The 27,358-nt window shown below is 44.9% G+C and overlaps 2 protein-coding genes across 3 annotated transcripts in view; both read right to left on the bottom strand.

Moving 5' to 3' along the window:
* mpp2b (MAGUK p55 scaffold protein 2b) overlaps nt 1-18,699 on the bottom strand; it is a 50,872-nt gene extending 32,173 nt beyond the window's left edge. The window contains exons 1-2 of one of the 2 annotated variants that reach the window (XM_072667192.1): nt 18,416-18,699; nt 1,327-1,400 (exon numbers count right to left, since the gene is read on the bottom strand). In XM_072667192.1, the coding sequence (XP_072523293.1) occupies nt 1,327-1,357 (31 nt within the window). In that variant the 5' untranslated portion in view covers nt 1,358-1,400; nt 18,416-18,699. The remainder of the gene's footprint in view (nt 1-1,326; nt 1,401-18,415) is intronic. The other variant, XM_072667193.1, reaches the window with a different exon arrangement.
* Nucleotides 18,700-20,345: 1,646 nt separating this feature from the next.
* pyyb (peptide YYb) lies at nt 20,346-24,654 on the bottom strand. The gene is made up of 4 exons (XM_072667017.1): nt 24,616-24,654; nt 23,007-23,194; nt 21,654-21,731; nt 20,346-20,518 (listed from the first exon to the last, which is right to left on the bottom strand). Exons 2-4 carry the CDS (start codon nt 23,192-23,194, stop codon nt 20,494-20,496), a joined length of 291 nt encoding a protein of 96 aa, XP_072523118.1. The 5' UTR covers nt 24,616-24,654; the 3' UTR covers nt 20,346-20,493.
* Nucleotides 24,655-27,358: the final 2,704 nt, after the last annotated feature.

Below are 27,358 nucleotides of genomic sequence, written 5' to 3'. Positions count from 1 at the left end.
GCAATCGGAATTCCGGTTTTCCGGGAAAACATCTGAGCCTCAACTGGACCTTAAAGGGCCGATTCTACCCTGGCTTTGGTGTTTCCTTCACTGAAAACCATTCAGAATATCTGAGTGGATTTTCCAACCTCCTTTATCTTCTGTTGTCACTGGCCCTTTAATACTGATATGTAAATAGTCCTTTTCTGATTGGCTGTCCTGTCTCCAATAAGCTAACCAGGCCCAAATCTACAGAACGAGCTGTTAAAGCTCCTGGGAACCTAAATCTGAGGTTTCTTTCTGATGAAGTGAATCAGGCTCCTCAGGGCCCCCAGTGTAAACGTACAAAGTATGTTTTATGAAGATTTTCCCAAAGTCTAATAAACGTCTGCTGGACCTAAACGTGGATTAGGTTTATGGCAGCATACCCCTGACCAATCACATGGCTAACTTGGCTCCGCCGTCTTTTTGAGTCAGAGCAATCTGGCAAGGTAATGCTAAACCTAAGGCTAAACCTGAGGAGCTAAAGCTAAATGTGATGAGCTAAAGCTAAACCTGGTTAGCTAAAGCTGAAGATACACATGGCAGACTAAAGCTAAACCTGGAGAACTAAAGCAAAAACTAAAGCTAAACCTGGAGAGCTAAAGATAAAGTGAGGGCTAAACCTCGAGATCTGAAGCTAAAGCTAAACCTGGTGAGCTAAAGCTAAAGTGAAGGCTAAACTTGGCGAGCTAAAGCTAGGGCTAAATCTGGAGAACTAAAGCTAAAACTAAAGCTAAACCTGGAAAGCTAAAGCTAAGGCTAAACCTGGCAGACTAAAGCTAAAACTAAATCTGGAGAGCTGAAGCTAAAGCTAAACCTGGCTGAAGCTAAAGCTAAAGCCCCGCGTGCCCCTGGCTGGGTGCCAGGATGTCACGAGGTTTACGATGCAGCACCATAGCCCACCGGTCATCCTCCCGCTAAACACTGCAGTGACGCGGGGGAGGGACGGCAGGTATGGTGGGGGGCTCGCGGGCTGGTAACTCAGTAAACCCTAAAGATCTTGTGACATCACAACCGCTTTGCTGTCTCAGGGCTGTGTGTGTGTGTGTTGCTATGGTAACATAGACAAACGCCAGGCAGACTCTGTGCTGAACAGACGGCCGTACGTGACATCACAACCGCAACAAACTGAAAACCAGCTGGATTTGCAGCTTCATTCGCGTATCTGCGAGGGACGGCCCGAAGAGCCTCCTTCAATGACCCGAGCCTCTTTCCTTCAAGGACACGCTTGGCTCCAGCGAGGGAAGAGACGGAGGGACACAGGGAGAAGGAGAGGAAGAGAAAGGACGGAGGCGGCTGGCTCACCTGAGTCAGAGCTGGCTGATGCAACAGGCATTTTTGGTGTCTTGGGACGTCAGGGCCTTCCTACAGCTCTCTGCCTGAGAGAGAGAGAAAGAGAGAGAGAGAGAGAGAGAGAGACAGACAAAGAACAGTGAGACAGGTGGATGGAGAGAGATGGTAGAGTGAGACAGAAAGAAAACAGATGAAGAGAAAGACTTATAGTTATTATGTAACACATGGATGTCCCCACTGCCGCCTGCAGCAGTGAGGGACATTAAAAACCACCCTGGGTAGACCTCATGAATGTGGTAGTGACGCTGGGCGAGGCTGATAGGCCAATTCTCCGGAAGAGATGCTGTGGTAGTGTTGCTGGGCAAGTGGTGGTCTGAGTAGTCTTTAAAAATGTCGTCTACGTAAACAAGAGACAGTCCTTGCGTCCTTGCTGGGTTCTTTAGTCAGTCCCTCACTCAACCAGTCAGTAAACGGGATTGTCTCTCCTAGGCTGGCCCGCTAGACAGTTAGAGGCCAGAACAAGGCTGAAGTGGGCTCTTACTGTAACTTTCTGTTCCACCTTAAAAGATGCAGCAGTTTCAGCAGCAGCTTCAATAACTGCTGTACTGCTTTAAGGTGGAATGGAGAGTTAGAATATTATAGCCCTGTTTCAGCTGCTAACTTTTTTCAACATGCTATCGCAAATTTCTAGCAAGGAGACCCAACCTCAGCTTACCTAAGATTACAGCTCCTCAGGCACTTGTTAGCTTTGTGGCTAAATGTAGTTAGTCCTCAGACCTTCAGTACCAGAAAATGCGGTCAATGAGCAGCCAGTACAAGGCTGAAACTTTCCATTCCATCAGTTGTCTTCAATGTCCCAAAATTTAGCCATGTCACTCCACTGCTGCGTTCTCTCCACTGGCTTCCTGTAGCTGCCCGCATCAGATTTAAAACCCTGACTCTGGTCTACAAAGCCAAGAACGGACCAGCCCCTCCGTACCTGATGGCAATGGTCAAAAGCCGATCCGCACCAAGAGCCCTTCGAGCTTCAAGTACGGCTCGGCTCGACCCGCCATCCCTCAAAATCCGCGGAAGACAAGCGCCCAGGTTTTTTTCTGTCCTGGCACCAAAGTGGTGGATTGGCCGAGTCGCTCGCTGTCTTCAAACGCAAACTGAAGACCCTCCTCTTCAGAGAGTACTTGGACAAATAGTTCTATGGTCGCCTTATTGTATTGTGTTTAGCAATGTCTAAAGCTTAGAGGTATCTTTTGTATTATTAGTCTATTCTAACTAGCTAAGGCTTTTCTTAGGTAAATAGCAAAGCACTTTGTAAGTTGTTCTGGATAAGAGCGTCTGCTAAATACCATAAATGTAAATGTAAGTTGTGTTCTGCTGGGCATCTACTGTACAACATGGGCCAACATGGAAACCAAGGCCAAACGTCCAGGTTTGCAGTTGGGCTACCCATACAGGGTCCCACATGGACAGGTTAGCTGGGCAGAGAACCTGAAGGACAGGATTGTGATCTCAGGCAAGTGGAAAATACCACAGGACACACTGCTACCGTTTTGTAAAGATAAGAAAGGAAGAGGAGGGGGTGGGAATGGACAGAGGAGGTCTGAAAAAGAAGAAGGAGAAAAAAAAGAAGATGGGAGATGGAAGAAATGACCAGATCAAGAGTGTGTGCGAAATCTACAGACTGTTCACAGCAGGGACTATCACAGTGATGTCAAGGTGTTTTTTTTTTTATTCCTTGGTTGCCATGACAGTGCTGACCTACCCACAGAAAACCAAAAGGAAACTGACCGAGGCAGAAACGGTGAAACGTACACTAACCTGCCATCATTTTGAATCCCCATTTTATCCCTTGTGCATCGTGCAGGAGGTCAATGGGAACACAGCTACCCCAGCTAACGTCCATGAGGGGCCTGTATGTGTGGCCCAACTGGGAACCAGAGGCTTTTTTTGTCCTCGGGTTTCATGTAGGTCCAACATAAGGATGCCCACTAGGATCAGTGATGGGACATGGAAGGGGAGGGGATAAGCAGGGGCCCCATCTGGGTTTTATACCTCCATAGATTAAGGTGGGCTTTAACAATGGGGCCCATTTAGGAAACAATGTACAAACCCGCTCAGAGCCCATGCCCACATATGAGGTGTCAAGTCCATTAAGTAATGTCCACCATAGGACTTTGTTCCAACTGCCTGGACAGCTGGAAAATCCAGGTCTGTTAAGGTCCACCACAGGACTTTGTTCCAATAGCCTGGACAGCTGGAAAATCCAGGTCTGTTAAGGTCCACCACAGGACTTTGTTCCAATAGCCTGGACAGCTGGAAAATCCAGGTCCGTTAAGGTCCACCACAGGACTTTGTTCCAATAGTCTGGACAACTGGAAAATCCAGGTCCAGCAAGTCCAACAACAGAATCCTGGGGCAGATTTTTACATTCTGGAGCTGAATTCTCCATTTCTAAGATAAGGAAAACGCAAACCTCTACACTGTGTCTGCCGTGGCAAAACCTTTTACAATCTCGCTTTCTTAGAGGGTGTGTATGTTTGCTTTAAATGAGCCTAACTTTTAAACACACCATTACTCATGGCAAACACACACTCATCTGAGTGCAGACGCTACATTAGGCAAAGCACCAGAGCTTCTGAAGCTTCTGAGCTACATGACTTTGCAGAACCAGTGTACCAAAGCTTTCTGTCTAAGCTACGTTTGTAAGAAAGACATGCCAGCTGTCATGAAATGGAGACCTTACGTGAGGCAACTACTGGAGAGTATTAATAAATCAAGCCCTGAACCTTCGTAAAGTTGTCTTCTCTCCCTGTGGCCTTCTTCTCCTCTAAAACCTTCAGGTGGCAGTGGTAAGGACGCAAACACAATGAAGCTCGTTCAGTGGGCTACTGGTCAGTGCTGCCATCCTGAATCCTCGTCCTAGAGAACATATCCAGCAAACTTCCCTTTATTAAAAAGACAGGATCTCTCTCCTTGAAAACTGTGAAGGACCCTCTTAAGGTGCTTTAAGGGACCTTTAAGAAAACATTCTCCTCACAGCTGAATATCCAAATACCCAAAGATTATCTAGGAACCTTTGAGGAACCAGACTATATACTGAGATATCCCAACTGTTCCCAACTGTTGGTACCTGTAAGAGCATGGATGATTGTCTGAGGTCTTGGAGGAACATCTAGGTCCTTGGAGTACCCTAGAAGTGTGAGGAATCTCAAAGGTTCTTACAGGCACGTCTAAGAGCATTAAGGGAACATTTGAGGTCTTGGTTGAGATCAGATGTACTAGATTAGGGTTGGAACTAAAGTCTGCAAAGTGGTAGATCTTTAAGACCGGGGGAGTTATCTTTAACGGACAATTCCCAGAGTCACTCTGAGCTTGTGCATCTACAGATACATTCATACCAAGTATTAGATTTTCGTCCTCTCGACCGCCAGAGGCAGTGCATAAGCTCAGTGGATGACTAACGCCAACAAGGTCATGAAGAATGAGACCCAACTACCGTGAAGCTGAGGATAGCCTTAGGGAGCACTACTGAGCTCACTGCATGATGGGGGGGGGGGAACAATATCTCCGTGGGTTGAGACTGCAGGACAATAACAAGAAGCCTCTGTGCAGAAGCATCCAAGGACATGGATGGACTTGCATCCAAGCTTCTAGATGGACTTGTAAGGAACAGTAACAACCTTCAACATGAAGGCCTGTATATTGGCAGAATTGGTCTTTATCCCGGTCACTGCAACAAATGACTAATTAGACTGTCTGACAGGGTAGTCTTATCGGCCCAGACAGGGTCTAAGAGTAATGGCATCTTGCTGGACAGTCAAGAAAGTCAATTCAGTACATTGATGTACATACTGAAAGGATAAAGCCTAAAGACAGCTCTATGCAGGTCTCCCAGATATTTAGCTGAGGTTCTCATCTGTAGAAGTCCACAAGGCAAGACTTCTTGGTGGGCAATGGATGAAGACACTATGTACCCTTTATGAAATTACCATCATGAAGAATGAACATCACTCTTGATGGCACTTGTCAGAAGTTGTTATCCATGGACAAGCATACACGGACTGTGTTGATGGATCTCTGGCAGCTGAAGATCTAACTGAAGGCGATTCATATACCTGGCCTCCTAGCTAAGACAAGATGTCCTTCCTGAGTTGGAGCCGCCATGACGGGGCCCTCAGCCATCATGAGGCAGAAGATTATCCCAGTCCAGGACATTCACTGGGAAAAAACATGTGGATGTGTGTCATTCCAATGCCTTTTTAAGACATGGCATCAATCTGTTGCTCAGGTTCAGTTACCAGAGGTAAAAGTTAAGAAACCCTTCTAGATGCCTTCAAGAAAGGAAATGACAGGATGGGATGTGTCTGTGTCAATACTGTCAATGAGAAAGAGTCTGAAGTTTAAGTTTGTCTGCAATGTGGAAAAGAGATCAATGGGAGCTTTGAAAAAGGTGAGCCCCAGTATACTAGAACATCACAGGTCTTCTACACTGTTTGATCTGTGCTCCTACACTCTGCTCCTGGGCAGTGCAGGTTGTGGAAGCCTCTCATCTGAGTGCCACTCAAGTATCTGCTGGAGGGATACACTCTGAGGGGGCAGTAGCTAGGCCTAAACCGGCAGAGGAGGGAATAAGATGCAATGGAATGGAAGAGTTGAAATGTATTTTATACTGATATCATCCTTACTGATATCATCATCAGTGATCTTTACTAGAAATGTAATACTCAAACTTGTCCTTGGCTGCGAATATCAATACAATCATGTTTTAGTCAAATTTATTCTAAAGTCTTTAAACTGTGGCAAAAAAAGAACTCTGATTGATCAACACTCTAGTCAGCATGAATAAAAGAGAAGCAGTAGCCAAATAAGCAGAAAGAAATTAAGAAGCATCAGAAGCAGAAGAAAAAGAAACAGCAGAACACAACGTTGATTAAGTAGAAGACTCAGCAACAGCAGAATAAGTTAAAAAAATAGAAGCAGCAGAATAAAGAGAAGAAGCAGCAGAAGATATAGCAGCAGCAGAATGACAAGAAGAAAAAGGAGCAGTAGAAGAAGCAACAGAAGACAAAGCAGAAGAAGCAGCTAATGCAGAAAATGAAGAAGCAGAATACAACAAAGAAGCAGATGAAGAGGCAGATGAAGCAGAAGATGAAGAAGCAACAGTAGAAGAAAAGAAGTAGATCAAGAAAAAAGCAGAAGAAAAAGATGAAGCAGTAGAAGACAAAGCAGCAGCAGAAGAAGCAGAAGAGGAGGAAGCAGAAGAAGAAGAAGAAGCAGCAGGAGGAGAAGAAGAAGCAGCAGCAGAAGAGAAAGAAGCAGAAGAAGAAGAGGAGGAAGAAGCAGCAGAGGAAGAAGCAGCAAAAGAGGAAGAAGCAGAAGAAGAAGAGGAAGAAGCAGCAGAGGAAGAGGAGGAAGAAGCAGCAGCAGAAGAAGAGGAGGAAGAAGCAGCAGAAGAAGAAGCAGAAGAAGAAGAGGTGGAAGAAGCAGCAGAAGAAGAAGAGGAGGAAGCATCAGAGGAAGAGGTGAAAGAAGCAGGAGAGGAAGAGGAGAAGGAAGCATCAGAGGAAAAGGTGAAAGAAGAGGAAGAGGAGGAAAAAGCAGCAGAAGAAGAGGAGGAAGAAGCAGCAGAAGAAGAAGAAGAGGAAGAAGCAGCAGGAGAAGAGGAAGAAGCAGCAGAGGAAGAGGAGGAGGAAGCAGCAGAAGAAGAGGAGGAGGAGGAAGCATCAGAGGAAGAGGTGAAAGAAGCAGGAGAGGAAGAGGAGGAAAAAGCAGCAGAGGAAGAGGAGGAAGAAGCAGCAGAGGAAGAGGAGGAGGAAGCATCAGATGAAAAGGTGAAAGAAGCAGCAGAGGAAGAGGAGGAGGAAGCAGCAGAGGAAGAGGAGGAGGAGGAAGCAGCAGAAGAAGTGGAGGAGGAAGCAGCAGAGGAAGAGGTGAAAGAAGCAGCAGAGGAAAAGGAGGAGGAAGCAGCAGAAGAAGAGGAGGAGGAAGCAGCAGAGGAAGCAGCAGAGGAAGAGGTGGAAGAAGCAGAAGCAGATTTTCTGTAATGTTGGCTATGAATCCTGCCTCTCTTGTTATCTGACCTGTAATTTAGTTGTGCCCCACATTGAATTTCGAGTCAAACGGGATCTTTGAGAATCGACACATTGTATATCAGTTTAGTCTGTTGCTTTGGGCAACTGGGAGCGATTGGCCCATGAGAGCCTAAAATATCCCTCAGCAAAGCTGTGGGTTTTAATCATTCCTCTCTTGATAATGTTCCTCAACTAAACGGCGCAAACTGAGTCAGCTGTGTTGGTTCGACAAAAACGGTGACCTGTAGGGTTGGGGTGGAGAACCGAGGGCCAAAATCCAGCACAGTTACCCTGCTCATTCAAATCCAGCAGTTAAAAGGTGGAATCAGGTGTGTTTAAGTAGGAAAAGCACAAACCCTGTACAGAGCTCTGGGAAACATCCAGGGTTACCCTACCCCTGCTGTAGGGTTTACTGAAGATCCTGGGCAGTGCAGTCATAGTGACAGTTCCTTACAACGCTGCCAGTCTTCTGAAACTGACCAGATACTCACCCTTCTTCATGCTGTAGCTCACACATGTCCAGTACAGTAAGTGATCCAGTGTATGCGAGCATTACTAACGCAGCAGGGCTTGGTTACGATGTGTTCAACCTTTTGTCCACATGTTTACACCAACAACTGTAGAAAACATGGATGCCATGGTTCTGTTCCCTTCTGTTCCGTCTAAATCAATCCAAAACTGTCTGCCATCTTATCAAATCTTATTTAGTATACCTGCCACTTTCTCCTAGACCAAGCCTCAGTGTCTCAGACCGTCTTCACTGAGCTTCTAGCGCAGTCTTGCCTACTGGGTGTGTTTTCCCCATCTCACCATCAGTGTGTTATCATTCCCCCAGACAACCTTCCCTTGGGTGTTCTCCTCCTGGTCCCATCACTGACACTGGTGGGCATCCATATGTGGAGCCAACATGGAACCCATGGACAAAATGTTCTGGTTCCCACATGGGCATGTTATATGGGTTATTAGTTTATCCTGCTCCCAACACCCCTGATCCAGCTTCCTGGGTTGAAGGTTATGCAATAGAGCAGGAAACCACTAAAATGTGCAGGGCAGGAGGTCCTCCAGCACCAGGCTTGGGAACCACTGATCCACATCCTCCCATTTCTGGTACCCTTCAGCAAGTGTGTGGAACTGAGACTGTGAGGCTTTGCATAATGCAGTTAGAACATCTCGCTGCATTCAGCCTTGCTGCATCAGTAGCCACAGATGCTCAGATGCAAAGTGAACATCAAGTGCCATGGTAGTGATGACCACCGAGTGGACCACTTCTGTCCCTCCTGTTTCTCTTTCTCCCTCTCAGCCTCTCTTCCTGCCTCTCTCCGCCACAGACTGATCTGTTCTGGCATGGCTGTTGTGACATCAGGCTTCCTGTGGTGAGACACAACCCTGCAATCACCAAGACAGAAAGCACAGCTGTGTGTGTGTGTGTAAGTGTGTAAGTGTGCATGCGATTGTGAAGGGGGCTTGTAGCAATGTATGTGTGGTAGTGTGATGGGTGGGGGTGGGGAGCTATGCTCAGTACCAACAAGAACAGAACTGAATGCAAACTGACAGAGCTACCCCTTGCAGCTATCAGTCAGAGAGGTCAGTGAATGGCTAACCATTGAGTGGGAATCATTCAGTGCACCACACCCATGGGTAAGGAAAGTCCCAGCATCTCCTTTATCATGGCATTCATCTGAACAGATCTAATAGTACCCACCCACACAGATTTTAGAGGTGTGGCCTGTGTCACAAGACTCTTCACGTTCATTAAGCTGGCCGCCATACCACTGGACGGTCAGGACAAGACACCATAGTGACAGTTCTTTACAATGCTGCCAGTCTTCTGAAACGGACCAGATACTCACCCTTCTTCATGCTGTAGCTGTGTACGTCACACATGTCCAGTATGGTAAGTGATTCAGTTGCATGGCTAGCACTACTAACGCAGCAGGGCTTGGTTAAGATGGATCAACCTTCTGTCCACATGTTTACACCAACAACTGTAGAAAACATGGACGCCATGGTTCTGTCCCCTTCTGTTCCGTCGAAATGCCATCTTGTCAAATTTGCATCCATAGTCTAGAGGTGGAGCCAGACTCATCGCCTACTTATTTAATAGACCTGCCACTTTCTCCTAGGCAGAGCCTCAGTGTCTCAGACCGTCTTCCCTGAGCTTCTAGCCCAGAAGCAGAGCAGATTTCCCCTGGATTCGTAGTTTTCCGGTAAGTAGAACAGTGCTCCAACAGTAAAAGTGCAGCTCATGGAAGTTCTTCTACAACTCATCTTCTCCATGTACTGAACAGAAAGGACACCGTCCAGCCTCTTCCAGCCAAGCCTGCCTGTCAGTTACTTCATTCAAGTGTAGCTCCACCTTCTTATGATAGAGCAGAGTAAGGGTTACAAACTGATTTCTGGGGGAAAATAAGAAATGGGCCAATATCAGCACAGGGAGAACTAACTGCTGAAATTTGGAGACATTGAAGATGGAAAGAGAAGAGGTTTGGAGGAGGAGAATGAGATGAAAGGTCTTCGGAACTTCGGATCTTCAGAAGAGGTGTTAGACCTGTGGTTGCTTCATGGTTTGAGAGACGTTGTGATGTCCATGCTTCCTACAGTCATTGGTTTACGCTAACTGGCAACGTCGGAGACTCCAAAGAGGTTGGAGGACAATTCTTGTGTTAAACTCTGGAAGGAGATCAGTATGCATGCGTGGAGAATCTTGACCGGCCGTTCTTGAGGTCAGGATAATTGCAACTATGGGATTCATAGTCTTCTGAATGACGACTGTCAGGGAGCAGCTAGCATTTTAGAAATTAGCTCATGGTCCCACTTGCTCCCACCTTGCGATGACTGCATTACTGCATTTGTGGATGTAACCTTGGGATCGATCTGCAAGACTACGAGACCTGTACCAGGGCCGAGTTGTGGCTGAAGGCATGGCCTCACGTATCAATCTGAGTATATATACTCAGAAGTTGCCGTAAAGGAGGCATTTTTGTGAATGAAGTTTTTTGTGAGTTGTAATTGAGACCATCTCTGTTAAATACACTATCCAAGACTTTGACTCGAGCCCAATTGTAGAGGTCTAAGGTCTAAGGAAAGACCCCAGATTGAATAGTCTTGAACTGCTTTCAGGCTGAACGTCTTGGTCTTTTCAAACTGGTTGGCGTCTACACCCTTGATCATTTTATTAATGATCTTGAGACAGGATGGCAGTGGGGATGTTTTCTTAGCTTTCCAGAAGATGGTCATCAAGGCTCCTCGTGAGTTTCCTGGCGTTCACTTCTCGCTAAAAACAAAATCACTGCGTCTGTTCGCGTTCATTTGAAATCTGGATTCAAGTACTAGAGAACCAAGTACTACGTTTGCCTGCATTACCCATTTACTCCATTCTATAATAACATGGTTCTTCAAGGGTTCCTTACTAAAGGCAATCCCTATGTAGCTCAATGACATCTCAAAGAACCCACTGAATGTTGAGATGGTTCTCTGCCCGAAACCGATAAATGGCTACTATATTACCTGGTTCTATACAGTGCTAAAAAGGGTTTCACCATAGTTTCTGGTCAGAACCCACTCTCAGTCCTTTACAGAACCCTTTTTGTTTACAGTGTACCTAATGGCTATATTCACCGGGCCATCGAACCTCGTAAACACACTGATATTCAAAGTGCCCCTTAGAAGGTACTAGCCTTTTCCCCATGGCAACAAACACCCAAACAGGGTCCTAATCCACTGGCCTCCTCCTCCTCATCCCTAAAGTGCCTGACGTGCTGCCCAACTAAAAATAGCCCTCCAGTCTCCCACAGGTTTGCTTTCTCATTACTTTACAGGGGAAAACGGTCGTATCCAAGACAACCGTGATCGCCCATCTCTCTCTCTCTCTCTCTCTCTCACTCCCCCCCCCTTTTGTGCCGCTTTGCCATGGCAACAGGAGGAATTGCATAAAATAGTTATAAGCCAGCGTGATTATTTAAGAGCGGACGTGGTGGAGATTTTTGGTTGCTGCCGTCGGTGTTGTTCTATTATTAAAGAGAAGATGCAGAAATGATCCGAGAGGTGAAGGCGAAGGCTGGAAATGACTAATTACAGGCAAAGTCCAGCCAAGCAGCTGCCGGTCGACACGGCTGAATGTCAGAAAAGGGCTGAGCGACTGCTGACGAGGCTGTCAGACAATCCAGGGAATTAACTTCAGTGTGAAACCAGACGATAAGGTTTAATAACCTCATTATTAACCATATAATTAACCACGTAAACGTCAGCGTCTTTGTAAGAAGTCCACTGCTACAGTCACCATGCTAAGCACAAAGACCATACATGTTCGCTAGCAGTGGAACAATTCACCAAATTGTAATGTGGACTGTATGAGTAAGATAATTGTAATGTAAATGTAGACTGTAATGTAGACTGTAATGTGTAATGTGGATGGTATGAGTAAGATCATTGTAGAGTAAATGTAGACTGTAACGTAGACTGTATGAGTAATATAATTGCAATGTAAATGTAGACTGTAATGTAGACTGTAATGTGTAATGTGGACTGTATGAATAATATAACTGTAATGTAAATGTAGACTGTAATGTAGACTGTATGAGTAAGATCATTGTAATGGAAATGTAGACTGTAATGTAGACTGTAATGTGTACTGTATGAGCAATATAAATGTAGACTGTAATGTGTAATGTGGACTGTATGAGTAATATAACTGTAATGTAAATGTAGACTGTAATGTAGACTGTAATGTGTAATGTGGACTGTATGAGTAATATAACTGTAATGTAAATGTAGACTGTGATGTAGACTGTAATGTGTAATGTGGACCATGCTAGGCACAAAGACCATACATGTTCGGTAGTGGTGGAACAATTCACCAAATTCATAATCCATCGTTTTTTTAATTAGCTCCGATATGAAAGTGGGTCTTAATTCAACAGACACCAAGCTAGCACGGCTAACTGTGAACTGTGTGCTAACTGAAAACTTAAGCACCAACCACAAATGCTAGCATGGTTAAGCGTCAACTAACTGAAAGCTAAGGCAACAACTACACCCTAACATGCTTACACCTTAACTAACACACTAACTACAAACATGCTAACCACAAGCTAACATGGTAAGCCTTAACTAACACACTAACCACAAACATGCTAACCACAAGCTAACATGGTAAGCCTTAACTAACACACTAAACACAAACATGCTAACCACAAGCTAACATGGTAAGCCTTAACTAACACACTAAATACAAACATGCTAACCACAAGCTAACATGGTAAGCCTTAACTAACACACTAACCACAAACATGCTAACCACAAGCTAACATGGTAAGCCTTAACTACCGCACTAAGTAACAGGAAACGCACCAACCACAAGCTAAGACAGTAAGCATTAACTGATCGCGCTAATTGACCTTAACGCAAAAAATGAGGCGTCCTCTCTTGGGACAGGAGCGAACCGGGACGAATACGGCCGTGTTTGGGTGAACTTCGATCCCGGCGGTCCCACGTTGTGGCAGGCTACATTTCTCACTCATCCTCATGAATATTAATGAGGGAAGGTGTTACTATAGCAAGCTGCTGCTGCTGCTGCTTTGCAGCTGTGAGGAGTACGTACAAGAGGAAAGGCTTGAACAAAGGGCACATACACACACACACACACACACACACACACACACACACACACAAACACACACACACCGCCATCCAAGGTCATCTGCCATCAGCACATCACTGAAGGTGTTGGTTTAACTGCTTGCTGGAGCGCTAGATACCAACATAACCAGGTACAGATGAGCTCAGTTATTAGTAATAATATAAATATATTTTTAAATATTTATCCGATTGTCTCCCCAATTTGGACCGCCAATTACCCAACCCATACCAACAAGACCAGTTACCCAATCCCAAGCAGCACAACCCGGGACTTGAACAAGTGATCCTTGCATCGTAGTGGCAGCTCCTGTGGGCATTTTCACCCTCAAGCCAACCGTTCATTGCTCCCACCTTCCCACCTGAATTTTCCCACAGATCAGACACTAATCCTGGAGGGAAACTGTTTATATACAAATTAGCGCGTCACTGTCTGAGAGGACAACCAAAGTTCAGCCACTGTTCAAGCAGTTCCAGCTTGACCCGAGCACAGCAAGCTGCAAGGTGCAGGAGCTCGGGCTTGAAGATGGCAAATTCCAGCAGAAGTTCTTCTCCATCTAGGTCCGTCACGATAATTACCTTATCGGCTTATTGTCCAGTATATGGACAGGGACAGTGTGGGGACATTTCGTCTGTAAGCCGAATTGGCGAGAAGAGCCCACTAACGTGATCGAGCCGGTGTGTCGGTTTCAAGTCCAGTGTCTGAATACTTTGTAATACTTAAAATTAAATTCACTCTTTAAAAGGGTTACTGTTATTATTATTATTATTATTATGTTATTATATTATTATTATTAATATTATTATATCAGCGGCATTAAATGCTCTTAAAATGACATCGCATCGCATCATTTATCACAGGTATTTCTGGGACAATCTATCGTCCAAAAATAAAAAAAGTCATCATGGCAGGCCTAACCTCCTTTGTAGTAGGACCAAATGTAAGTGGCGGACACAAGCCAGCCACACCCTGCTCGGTTCCCATTGGCCGATTCTCAATCTGCGATCGGTTGCAGCCCCAGTACCGCTCCCTTCAAAAGTTCACACCTAACCGAGCCGAGCGGTCCGAACGCCCGGATGTGTTCTTGATTCGCCCCTGTGTGATCAAAGTGGACTTGGCACAGTCAAATATCCCAGAATGCACTAGGCACCACGCTGCTGTTCCAATTGCAAAATTAACGAACAGCCACCTCCCGTCACGTGTCGAGTCGGTTCTACCAAGTACCGAGTCCGAACTTAGTGGACTTAGCATACTTTGTATTGAGAAGCCCCACCCCCTCCATTGGTTATCGGCCACTTCGTGCTGCCTCCTGTCGCCAGCCCTTACTGACGATGAGTACCAGCAACATCGCTGCTGTTGTGAGCGTGGCTTTAAAAAATTGGCTAACTAGCATCTATGCTAATGGCAAAATTACGTTAATTAATAGCTCACTTAACGTTTATTTGCGAATCATTTCATTGATTGCATTTCGAGCTGAACCACAAACGGTGATGGTAGGTCACGTAACGGTTCACAAACATTCGGTGTCATTTTTAAGTGAATCGTCACAAAAAGAATCAAATAGAGTCGAATTGTGCAATCGTCACCATACTGAATCGTTTTACAGGCATCAAGGACGCTGCCAACACGTAGCGAAGCGGGGGCTGTGCAGAGTTCTGCTCGGCCGCTGTGCCGTGGGTTTCCAGGGAAACGACCCCTGAGGCAGCACACCTGGGCAGAGCGGTGGGGCCGGAGCAGGGAAGGCATGTTATGTGTATGAATGAGGAGGCAGGAGGGGCTGCGACGAGGGGCAGTGCAACGTGTCCACACACACACACACGTATGCGTGCACACACTTGAAAAGCAGAGCCAATTAAAAACAGACAGTGTAAAGATCAAAGATACAATAGGAAGTGACATATTCCCCCTAAATCCTATTACAAACCCGAGAGAGGGAGAGAGAGAGAGAGAGAGAGAGAGAGAGAGAGCTTTAAGGTACATATAATTCATCCAGAAACACTACGCTGACTTTCACTCCATTCAGTTCAGTCATTCCAGTGTTTCTGATCACTCAGAGAGTCGGGTTTGTAGCCAATATTCCTCAACCCCTACAATGTGTCTAAAAGTATCCAGACGTTCTAATAAACGACTTTAGCTACTTTAACGTTCTCTCCTCTTATTGGTCAGATCAGTAGGGGGCGGAGCTGTAGTGCCGTTCATTTTCTGGACGGTCTACCAGGTCAACGTCTGATCACGGGAGCCACGTAGCTCAAGTAGCTCACGTAGCTTAAGGAGTACGCCTGATAGTTGGGTCGGATCGAGGTCAGATCAGATTCTCACCCCAAATGAAGCACCCTAGAGTTAGCTTGGGGCAGGACAGAGACCACCTTCGCTCAAGGGTCTAGGTGTGATTACTGTCTTACCCTTCCCCTGAACATTCCTCCTAATGATGTCACAGCCCTGACTTCCACTGTTCCCCTTAACATTCCTCCTAATGATGTCACAGCCCTGACTTCCACCGTTCCCCTGAATATTCCTAATGACGTCACAGCTTTGACTTCCACCATTCCCCTTAACATTCCTAATGATGTCACAGCCCTGATTTCCGCCGTTCCCCTGAACATTCCTCCTAATGATGTCACAGCCCTGACTTCCACCGTTCCCCTTACCATTCCTCCGAACGTCTCAGCTCTGACTTCCACCATTCCCCTGAACATTCCTCCTAATGATGTCACAGCCCTGACTTCCTCCGTTCTCCTGAACATTCCTAATGATGTCACGGCTCTGACTTCCACCGTTCCCCTGAACATCCCTCCTAATGATGTCACAGCCCTGACTTCCTCCGTTCCCCTTAACATTCCTAATGACATCACAGCCCTGACTTCCACCATTCCCCTGAACATTCCTAATGACTTCATGACTTTGACTTCCACCGTTCCCCTTAACATTCCTAATGACGTCACAGCCCTGACTTCCTCCGTTCTCCTGAACATTCCTAACGACGTCACGGCTCTCACTTCCGCCGTTCCCCTGAACATTCCTAACGACGTCACGGCTCTCACTTCCACCGTTCCCCTGAACATTCCTAATGACATCACGGCTCTGACTTCCACCGTTCCCCTTAACATTCCTCCTAACAATGTCTCAGCTTTGACTTCCACCGTTCCCCTGAACATTCCTAATGACATCACAGCCCTGACTTCCACCGTTCCCATGAACATTCCTAATAACATCACGGCTCTGACTTCCACCCTTCCCCTGAACATTCCTAACGACATCACGGCTCTGACTTCCACTGTTCCCATGAACATTCCTAATGACATCACGGCTCTGACTTCCACCGTTCCCCTGAACATTCCTAATGACATCACAGCCCTGACTTCCACCGTTCCCATGAACATTCCTAATAACATCACGGCTCTGACTTCCACCCTTCCCCTGAACATTCCTAACGACATCACGGCTCTGACTTCCACTGTTCCCATGAACATTCCTAATGACATCACGGCTCTGACTTCCACCGTTCCCCTGAACATTGCTAATGACGTCACAGCCCTGACTTCCACCGTTCCCCTGAACATTCCTAATGACATCATGGCTCTGACTTCCTCCGTTCCCATGAACATTCCTAATGACATCACGGCTCTGACTTCCACCCTTCCCCTGAACATTCCTAATGACATCACGGCTCTGACTTCCACCATTCCCCTGAACATTCCTAATGACATCACGGCTCTGACTTCCACCGTTCCCATGAACATTGCTAATGACGTCACAGCCCTGACTTCCACCGTTCCCCTGAACATTCCTAATGACTTCATGACTTTGACTTCCACCGTTCCCCTTAACATTCCTAATGACGTCACAGCCCTGACTTCCTCCGTTCTCCTGAACATTCCTAATGACGTCACGGCTCTCACTTCCGCCGTTCCCCTGAACATTCCTAATGACATCACGGCTCTGACTTCCACCGTTCCCCTGAACATTCCTAATGACATCACAGCCCTGACTTCCACCGTTCCCATGAACATTCCTAATAACATCACGGCTCTGACTTCCACCCTTCCCCTGAACATTCCTAATGACATCACGGCTCTGACTTCCACTGTTCCCATGAACATTCCTAATGACATCACGGCTCTGACTTCCACCGTTCCCCTGAACATTGCTAATGACGTCACAGCCCTGACTTCCACCGTTCCCCTGAACATTGCTAATGATGTCACAGCCCTGACTTCCACCGTTCCCCTGAACATTCCTAATGACATCATGGCTCTGACTTCCACCGTTCCCATGAACATTCCTAATGACATCACGGCTCTGACTTCCACCCTTCCCCTGAACATTCCTAATGACATCACGGCTCTAACTTCCACCATTCCCCTGAACATTCCTAATGACATCACGGCTCTGACTTCCACCGTTCCCATGAACATTGCTAATGACGTCACAGCCCTGACTTCCACCGTTCCCCTGAACATTGCTAATGACGTCAGCCCTTTGAACATGAAGTTTCCACGTAGCAATTAGATTTTGCAGATTTTTTTTCCTGTTAGGAATGCATTGAAATTTCTCAAACTTCTAAATCGTAGCACTGATACCGTAGTTTTATGCTTTATGTACTGATACGCTGTGCATTCACCACAGCGTATCAGTACATAAAGCAGTACACACCCCACATTTTGGACAAAAGTTTGTGGACACGACTGTATTAGATGCGGATGAGTGTACTGAATGAGCTTTTGACCTAAACATCTTTTAAGCAAAGATTTTGGAGCCCCACATTTTACCCCACCTATACCATAGCAACACCTTAGAAACCACCTAGCAATGGCTTAGCATCCAACAGATAAAACACTGGTAAGCATCACAGCTGCGCAACCTTCAGTAAAATGCACCTGCTACTAATGATCGTTGCTGACCCATGTAACCAGACCTAACGAGTTCATTAAGATCTTAAGAGATTTTACTTAACTTGGTCTCCAAACTTTTGCACAAACCGTGACTGCAGTTTTATCATTCTTTTTTTTTCTATTTTTTTTAAAGTGAATCAAATGTAAAGCAACGTTACCAAGACCAACCTGACCATGGTCCTTAACCAGTATGACCAAGCCAGTCAAACCAGTATGACTATGCTGGTTGCCATGACTGCCCACGCTGTTCCACCAAGTATGTCCAGCTTCTACCAAACTGGTGATGCTGCTAGACCAGCTTGGAGCATCTGAGCCCACCTACCAGCAGGGGTTATAACGCTGTTATAAAAGCAGGACTTGCTGCTGGTCCAGCCATGGCCTTGACCATGGTGGTCCATGTGGACCAGCAAAACCCACCAGGCTGAGGAAGCCCATCCACTCACTCACCTTTGAAAGTCACCTGACCAGCTCGATGTGAGCTGCTCTTACAGCTCAAACCTGCTCACCTGGGTTGGAACGTGGGATGGATGAAGGTGAGAAGAAGCTCCAGCCAGGCAGGTCCTCCTCCTTTTCCTTGATCAGGATCAGCCGCTCGTCCTGTCCAGATCTCATCCAGCGACCGAAACGTGGGAATCCGCGTCCAAACGATGGAGAGCTCGGTACAATCAACAGCCAGACGAGAGAGAGAGAGAGAGAGAGAGAGAGAGAGAGAGAGAGAGAGAGAGAGAGAGAGAGGTAGAGAGAGGGAGAGGGAGAGCTGGAGGACCCTGAAGCACCGCTGCGCTTCTGCTGCCTGTCCGCAGTGTGATTAACGGCTCCGCCCACTGCTCCACTCTTAAAGGGGAAACGCTCCAGCGGGCCCCACCAGAGGCGCTGCCGTAGAGAAGGAACGGGAGGAGGAACCGCTTTAAGAGGGGCTGGAGAGCGGCGTTATCGGCAGTAGATGACAGAGTGGATTTAATGAACCTGAATTAAATCATTTGTTAAACATTATTTTTATATTTATACTTTTATATTTATCATAACTAATCCACACGCGCACGAAAAACGGAGTTAAATTGGATTTTGCTGATTTCTTTTACATTTTATTTATTTATTTATTTTATTTATTTATTTTTTTAATTTATTTATTAATTTACCATTTTCTAAAAGCCAGAGCTTTGTAACAGGCTAATATTTGAGGTGTTTGTGGTAATTCTGACTAAATTATGCTAATTTTGCCAACTGAATGAATACTTTTGGACAATGTATTGAATGAGCACCACCCGATGGTGGAAAAGGGCAACTACACTTTAAACCGGGATAATACGTTTTTCACCCTATTAGCAACATTATATTTGTATTTGTAAAATATTTATATTCATATGTTTTTATATCTATTTTAATTCCAATTCGTTTTTAGTGATGTCTTAATTTAAGGATATTTAGTACTCTATTTGGATTTTTTTTTTTGGGTGAGGGGAGAAGTAGTAGAAACTACCTCAAATGTATATTATTTATTAATTTTCTTTTCTAAATAATTTCAAATGTATCTGAGCAGGACATTTATTTATTTATATTTTTATTAGTTATTTCAGTAATTTAATTCAATGTTCTTTGATGCAGACAAGCTTTCCAGCCTAAACACATCCAAACAAAGTTGATATTTTGATAATGATAATTATGAAGAGGCAAGAGGCGAAGATTAGGAAGCCTGGACGACAAATATGAACACGATAAAATTGAAAATTTATTTTATAAATGTGGGCTTTCCTGAATGTATGTTGGGGAGGATTTGTGCTTCTTACAGTGTTTAAAGAAACTACCTCCACCATGTTTGAAGGCTGTACTTTAGCCTGGCTAGCTCTCACTGTGTGCTGTTGATGATGAAACTACCTCCACCATGTTTGGAGGCTGTACTTTAGCCTGGCTAGCTCTCACTGTGTGCTGTTGATGATGAAACTACCTCCACCATGTTTGGAAGCTGTACTTTAGCCTGGCTAGCTTTCACTGAGTTGTTGATGAAACTACCTCCACCATGTTTGGAAGCTGTACTTTAGCCTGGCTAGCTTTCACTGAGTTGTTGATGAAACTACCTCCACCATGTTTGGAGGCTGTACTTTAGCCTGGCTAGCTCTCACTGTGAGCTGTTGATCTTCTTGAAATAGTGCTCTATTATGCCACCTAGAGGAGATTCAAAAAAGGAGTGAATTGTGGTACGTCACACAAATCTTATCATGTTAAGAATTTCACAAATCCAACTCGTTTCGTACCACCGTTCAACATCAAGTCATTCTTTATTATTCTCAATTGTGTGAGTAACAAATTATTTACAATTGTCGCTTCACAGAAAACCTTTAAAGAGAGAGAGGGAGAGACAGAAACAGAAAGAGAGAGAGAGAGAGAGAGAGAGACAGAAACAGAAAGAGAGAGAGAGAGAGAGAGAGAGAGACATTTGCCCATATTGAGGTGAGAGAGGGGGCCCTCAGGAGGAAGAGGAGGAGGGCCGCTGGTTCATGCTGCTTTGGCTGTTCAGTAAACTCGTTTATTGTCACAGAGACGGACGGAGGGATGCGAGAGAAATGCAGCGAGACCGAGGAGATGATCACCAGCCCAAGCGGTCATCAGCGCTGGAAGAGAAGCAGCACAGTCAGATCTTACAGCTCCACCTATTAGCTCACCTTCTTACAGGAGCACCTCCATCCTGTACCACACATACAGTCACATACGCTCACTGTCCACTTTATTAGAAACGTCAACCTTTACTGCCATTTTCTGGTACGTTTAGGTTCTGGCAGTGTGGGTTTTGGGACACATGTGGACATTAGTGACCCGTTACTGAAGCGCTGAATAGTCAGCAGGTGTCTACAAACTTTTGGACTTGCTACATTAACATTTACGGTATGGTTGACCTTATATATTTATTAGTTATTTCATTAATTTAATTCAATGTTCTTTGACGCAGACAAGCTTTCCAGCCTAAACACATCAAAATATCTGCACCCAAACAAAATTATGATAATTATGAAGAGGCAAGAGGCGAAAATTAGGAAGCCTGGACGACAAATATGAACACAATAAAATTGAAATGTATTTTAGTTTAGAATTTTATGTATGAATGTGTGTTGGGGAGGATATGTGCTTCTTACAGTGTGTGATGAAACTACCTCCACCATGTTTGGAGGCTGTACCTCAGCCTGCCTAGCTCTTACTATGAGCTGTTGATGAAACTACCTCCACCATGTTTGGAGGCTGTACTTCAGCCTGCCTAGCTCTTACTATGAGCTGTTGATGAAACTACCTCCACCATGTTTGGAGGCTGTACTTCAGCCTGCCTAGCTCTCACTGTGAGGTGTTGATGAAACTACCTCCACCATGTTTGGAGGCTGTACTTCAGCCTGGCTAGCTCTCTCCTCCACCATGTTTGAAGTATTACAGTATTTAGCTGATGCTCTTATCCAGAGGGACTTACAAGGTTACTGGTATTACAGAGGTGGGCTAATGTAGTGTTGGGAGTCTTGCCCAAGAACTCTTATTGGTGTAGCGCAGCATAGTCACCCAGCCCAGGACTCGAACCATGTGCTGTGGTAGCTCACTGGCAGGTAGTGGTGCTATCTGTTGTGCACCAACACCTATACCTATATATGCTATACAGTCATCAGGACCAACTCAAGCAAGAGGAGCTTTGATGGGCAATTGTGCAACTGCCAGTAGGGGGGTTCTAAAAGTAGCCAGGGAGTGTAGAGTGGTTCTGCTGGTGCTCACCGTGGTCTTACATCCTGTTCGTCGTCACCAAATAGGAGCTCCGCCACCGCCGCCTCAGGACCGGACCTCTTCCCATATCTGAGAGAGAGAGAGAACATGGCATTTTCCCCTCAGTCGTCTTATAAACCTAGAATGACTAGCTGGACAAAAGTGGTTGCCAGTTGACCTCTTGTCCAGTTTCACCAAGCTGATGGACCAGAATGTCCAACATGCAACAAGTCTTGTCAACCAGTGTACTAGTGACTAGAATGACTTAACTGACCCACCACCTTGACCAACTTTCTTGACCAGAATCTCCAGTATGACCAATTTGACCAAAGTGGATCATCCAGTATGACTAGCTCGACCAATATAGTCCACAAGCAAGACCAGCGTGACCAGCTCTACCAATCTAGTCCACCAGAATGACCAGAATGACTAGCTGGATCCAACAGGCAGACCAGCACAAAACCAGCCATACCGAGTCCACTATATTGACCAGCCTGACCAGTTTCACCAACCGCATAAGAAGAAAGCTTAACCAGTTGGCCAGTTTTGGGAATGTTCAGTTGGACGTCCAGCTTGTCAACCACCTTGACCTTTAGAGACCAGCATAGACCATCTGAAACCAGCAACCAGGACAAGCTGGGCGTAGAGGGATTTTTCAGCAGGGAGGTTAAACAGAACCATGCAGGTCTGTGTGAACTGCTGACCGGTTCCCCTGGTCTTTTTCCAGCAGGGTGTAATAATAAACTAAAAGCCCCCACAGAACATCAGGGACCTTTCTAACAAAGACCCCCACACAGCAGAGACTCTGCAATTAACTCAAGAGTAGAAACGTGAGGGTTTCTTTTTCTCCTGCCACAAAAATTACAGGTTCACAGCCGGAGAACGCTGACAGGTTAAACCCACTTAATAACAAACCCACCAGCTTCACGCCGTTCAGCCGGGAAGAGCTTTAACTGCACAGCTAGAGCTGAGAGGGAGCACCCTGCCTGTGGTTTAACTTACCTTGTACCTCCACTCGCTGGCCACTTTATTGGAAACACCTACCTTGTGCTCTTACTCAATGGCCACTTTATTAGAAACACCTACCTTGTGCTTCCACTCACTGGCCACTTTATTAGAAATACCTACCTTGTGTTTTCACTCAATGGCCACTTTATTAGAAACACCTACCTTGGGCTTCCACTCACTGGCCACTTTATTAGAAACACCTATCTTGTGCTTTAACGGAATGGCCACTTTATTAGAAACACCTACCTTGTGTTTTCACTCAATGGCCACTTTATTAGAAACCCTTATTTCCGGCCCGCCTGGTCAGTGTAGCGTGAACTGAACTGTATAGTTAAGGGACAGTGGTGACCGACTGACCTCTGCCGTGTGATGAGGTTGATGTAGTGCCGCAGGGCCGTGTGGTATTTGGCCATCTCCTCCGGACCTACGTCCCCTGCGGGAGGTTCAGGTTTGGGTGGATAAGCTTCAGCCAGGCTGCTCAGGCACACCAGTACACACAGTACGAGGGCCAGCAGTGCTGTCCAGGATCGCATTGAGCTGGTCATCTGAGAGGGTCAAGCAGGAAAAAACAAACCCGTTAGGGCACTCATTAAAACACAAACCAGGACCCATAGGTTTCTGAATCCATACAACTGAAAGAGGCCCAACACCTCATTCAACATACTGAATAATTCATAGTGGATAATGAATAATTCATAGTAGATAATGAATAATTCATAGTGGATACTGAGTAATTCATAGTAGATACTAAATACTTCATGGTCGATGCTGATTAATTCATACTGGATGCTAAACATCTCAAAGAGGACACTGAATAATTCATACTGGGTGCTGTATAATTCATACTGAATGATTCATAGTTGGATCATAGTTGCATTAGTCATAGATAATCATATGATAGTCATAGTCGTAGTAGGTAGTAATTATGGATACTGAATAAGTAATATGGAGTACTAAATAATTCATAGTTGGTACTGATTTATTCATAATAGATAATGAACAATTCATAGTGGATACCGAATAATAACAGTGGATACTGAGTAATAACAGTAGATACTAAGTAATAACAGTGGATATTGAGTAATGTATACTAGGTAATTCATAGTGGATACCGAATAATGAATAGTGGATATTGAGTAATGCATACTGAGTACTGAGTAATTCATAGTGGATACTGAATAAATAACAGTGCATTTTGAGTAATGCATACTAAGTACAGAGTAATTCATAGTGGATACCAAAAATGAATAGTGGATATTGAATAATTCATAGTGAATAATTAACAGTGTATATTGAGTAATGCATACTAAGTACAGAGTAATTCATAGTGGATACTGAATAATTAACAGTGTATATTGAGTAATGCACACCGGGTTCGGAGTAATTCATAGTGGATACTAAGAAAATAAGTCTCATTATAAGTAACTGATGGGGTGGAAATACTTCAGTGGTTATAATTCATACACATACAGCTGTACTGAGCACAGTTCAGGAGCACTGGGAGAACCTGCTCTACAGTTTTGGCTCAGATATGCACGTTGCAGAATGGACCACAGATGGTCTACGACTACACAAAAATTACTGGTCTAAAACAAACAGTGGTTCCCAACCCTGGTCCCGAAGAACCCCCTGCCTTGCACATTTTAGTCTCAGCTCAGGTCGGGCTTGGATCAGGTGTGTCAGAAGCAGGATTAACTCTAAACTGTGTAAGGCAGGGTTAGGAAGCCCTCGTCTTAGAACCTACACATTTCCAGTACTGAAGATTCATACGGCGCTCTCCGTGGTCCTGAACTTTCAGCTCAGTTAGTGACTAATCTTCCACAGTTCTAACAACACTTCTACAAGCAGATTACCAACAGATTACCATAAGATTCCCCTGAAATCCCCTCCGAGACCGCTTCAGGGGGACAGAACTTGCAGAATCAATTTCTGGAGTCATTAGAGAACCGTAAAGGGAGTCACTTACTGTGTAATAGGCTTGCAGGTGTGGAGGGTGGATGGTGAAGATGTTGCTGCTGGCAGTCGGTCTCATCTCCTCGCCCTCCGTCCTCAACCTTTTATACCACTGCGACCCCCGGGGAGGGGGGCGGGAGTGATGAGGGAGAGGAGTCGCACAACCCCACCCACCCCGCACCCCTGCCGGATTTTTCCCACTTGAACCAACACACCGCTGGAGTCATGACTCACCAGACAACAAATACGTCAATCATCCAAGATTATTAGGCCTTTCGTGGTGAAGTGCAAATGTGAAACCTAAATTTGGGACCAGCTGCATTTCCAATACACTTTAGCTTGCATTAGGACATCTGCGCTGACTTACTTCATGCTGTTTTTAGGGTCAGAATGACTATCTCTGTCCAGTTCATCCATCTGCAGTAATGGATCATTGACATAGAAGCTAAATGGTCCTATTTAAGCAAGAGCAAATGTCCTTTTTCCATTAGAAGAAAAACTTTCTCGAATGTGGAGGCAGAGTTGACTCAACATTTTTACACAAAAGTCTTCATTTAACCCCTCTGTTTCAAAAGCTGCCAAATTATGAGATTTGAATTATGAACCGAGTTTGCGAATTGAACGTTTTACACAACCTTTACACGACGCTGGGGGTCTTGTTAATCCTTGCTAGAGCTTCATGTGATCCTGTGAAAGGAGATTTTGGTTTCCTAAAGTGGTGGTTCTCCAACTGGTTCCCAGGGACCCCCAGATGATCTGAAGATTTTGTTGCTATGTCCCAGTTCACAACTGGTTCTTTGACTTTGGGCAAAAACATCCATAGTTTTCAGAACCCAGTGCTGTATAACAGAGCATACGTTGGGTTTTATGGATAACGCAAGGTCCAAGATGTTGTCCAAATAATTGGTGAATGGAGAAAAGCTGATTATACACTAAGGTATTACTCAGTAACTACTGGGGCTTCTGTACAAACTGGTGGGGCTATTATTTGGTAATAGAAGTTTGCATATATATATATATATATATATATATATATATATATATATATATATATATATTTGCATTACATATGTGTGTGTGTGTGTGTATATATATATAATGTGTGTGTGTATATACTTGAGCTGATCTAGACACTTACAAGAATGGTGTGTGTATATATATATATATATATATATATATATATATATATATACACACACATATATATACATACACACGCACACATATATTGGGTTTGTTGATTGTTTTGAACATTTTAACACCATAATAGCAAAAGCATATATATATATATATATATATATATATATATATATATATATATATATATATATACACACACACCAGTGTCTAGATCAGCTCAAGACTGGGGGTAGTTTCTACTATGCTACGGAGAAATGACTTAAGTGGCTATCCCAGCTTACATAAAACCAAAAAAAAATGAGTACTTCCAAACATATGGTTTTACTATAATTTTACCTACTGCAAGAAACCTAACTTTCCTTTTGTTTCCTAAGATATTCCAGTTGATTACTACGGTATTTCAAGTGGTTGCTATGGTTGCAACATTTGTGAATTTTCAAAACATTTGTTAATGCACTAGGATTGTTATTTTTGATGGTATCTCATGTTGTCTTTAAGGTGCTCCGGGTGATTACTATGGTATTTCAAGTGGTTGCAGGGGTGTTGCCAAGAGATTGCTTTTGTACCCCAATGCGGTTGGCTAGGTGTTTTTGTATTATCGTGACAAAAGGTCATTCTTATGGGGGGAAACATCAAAAAACAATTGTGGTAATGAAGTCTGCTGAAGTTGGAATGGTGGCAATTTCTTGAAAACTAGTGGAACGAGGTTGTCGGCACGAATCCAGAAGAAGAAGAATCGGATAACGCTGTAATTGTGATTGAATGCTGAAGCCCTGTACGCAAATCACTCTACACGATTAGCCGTAGCTTCAGGCTGAACGTTCTTATTCTACAAGTCACTTATAAGATAAGACCTGTCAGTATCCCTTTGCTCGAAGGATGTAGGGCCAGTAAGACACCGGTAAACCCATTTACCTCCCAAGGAACCAGCGATGGGTCCATTATTCCTCTTCTCAACTACGCAACGTTCCTATTCCTTCATCCAGGTGAAAGCTTAGCATCGAAGGCCGGGACTAAAAAAGGTGTCAGGTGAAACTTCTTTGGGACGTGTTGGAGGGGTGTGTTATCTACGCAACTCCTAACACACCTGTAGAACATCCTGTGCCCATCCGTCTTGTGCTTTCATCTCCGTCTTCCCAAACCAATAATTCACTCTTGTCTACACAGACTGTCGTGTTCATCCCTCCAGAAAGACCAGAGCGACGGCGCCAGTGCTGTTGACAGTGGCTCCCTGGCTTCCCTTAATCAGTGAGGATGTTTAAAAGATGCTGGCTGATGCACCGGACCTTCAGATGGCGCCTGAACGGCGGCTTCTGAACCTGCCGCTATGCTGTGGTATATCTGACACCTGTCAATCACAGCATGTACAGTTCTGCTTCGATCGGCCTCCTGTACAGATGATACAGGGACAAAAGTATTGGGACACCTGCTCATTTACTGTTTCTTCTGAGTCAAGGGTATTGGAGAGGGTAGATCCTGCTTTTTTTGGAAGAAGAAGGCTTTCTACTATTTTTTTTAGGAGCATTGCTGGATGGAGCTCCACCACCATCATTCCAGAGACTCAGCTCTCAGCTCTTCCACTGTTCCACAGCTTCTCAATGCTGGGGGGCTTTACA

This window comes from Salminus brasiliensis, chromosome 22 (genome assembly GCF_030463535.1).
Source record: "Salminus brasiliensis chromosome 22, fSalBra1.hap2, whole genome shotgun sequence".
Lineage (NCBI taxonomy): Eukaryota > Metazoa > Chordata > Actinopteri > Characiformes > Bryconidae > Salminus > Salminus brasiliensis.
Note: the sequence above shows the minus strand (reverse complement) of the source record. Positions and strands in the feature narration are given on the sequence as shown.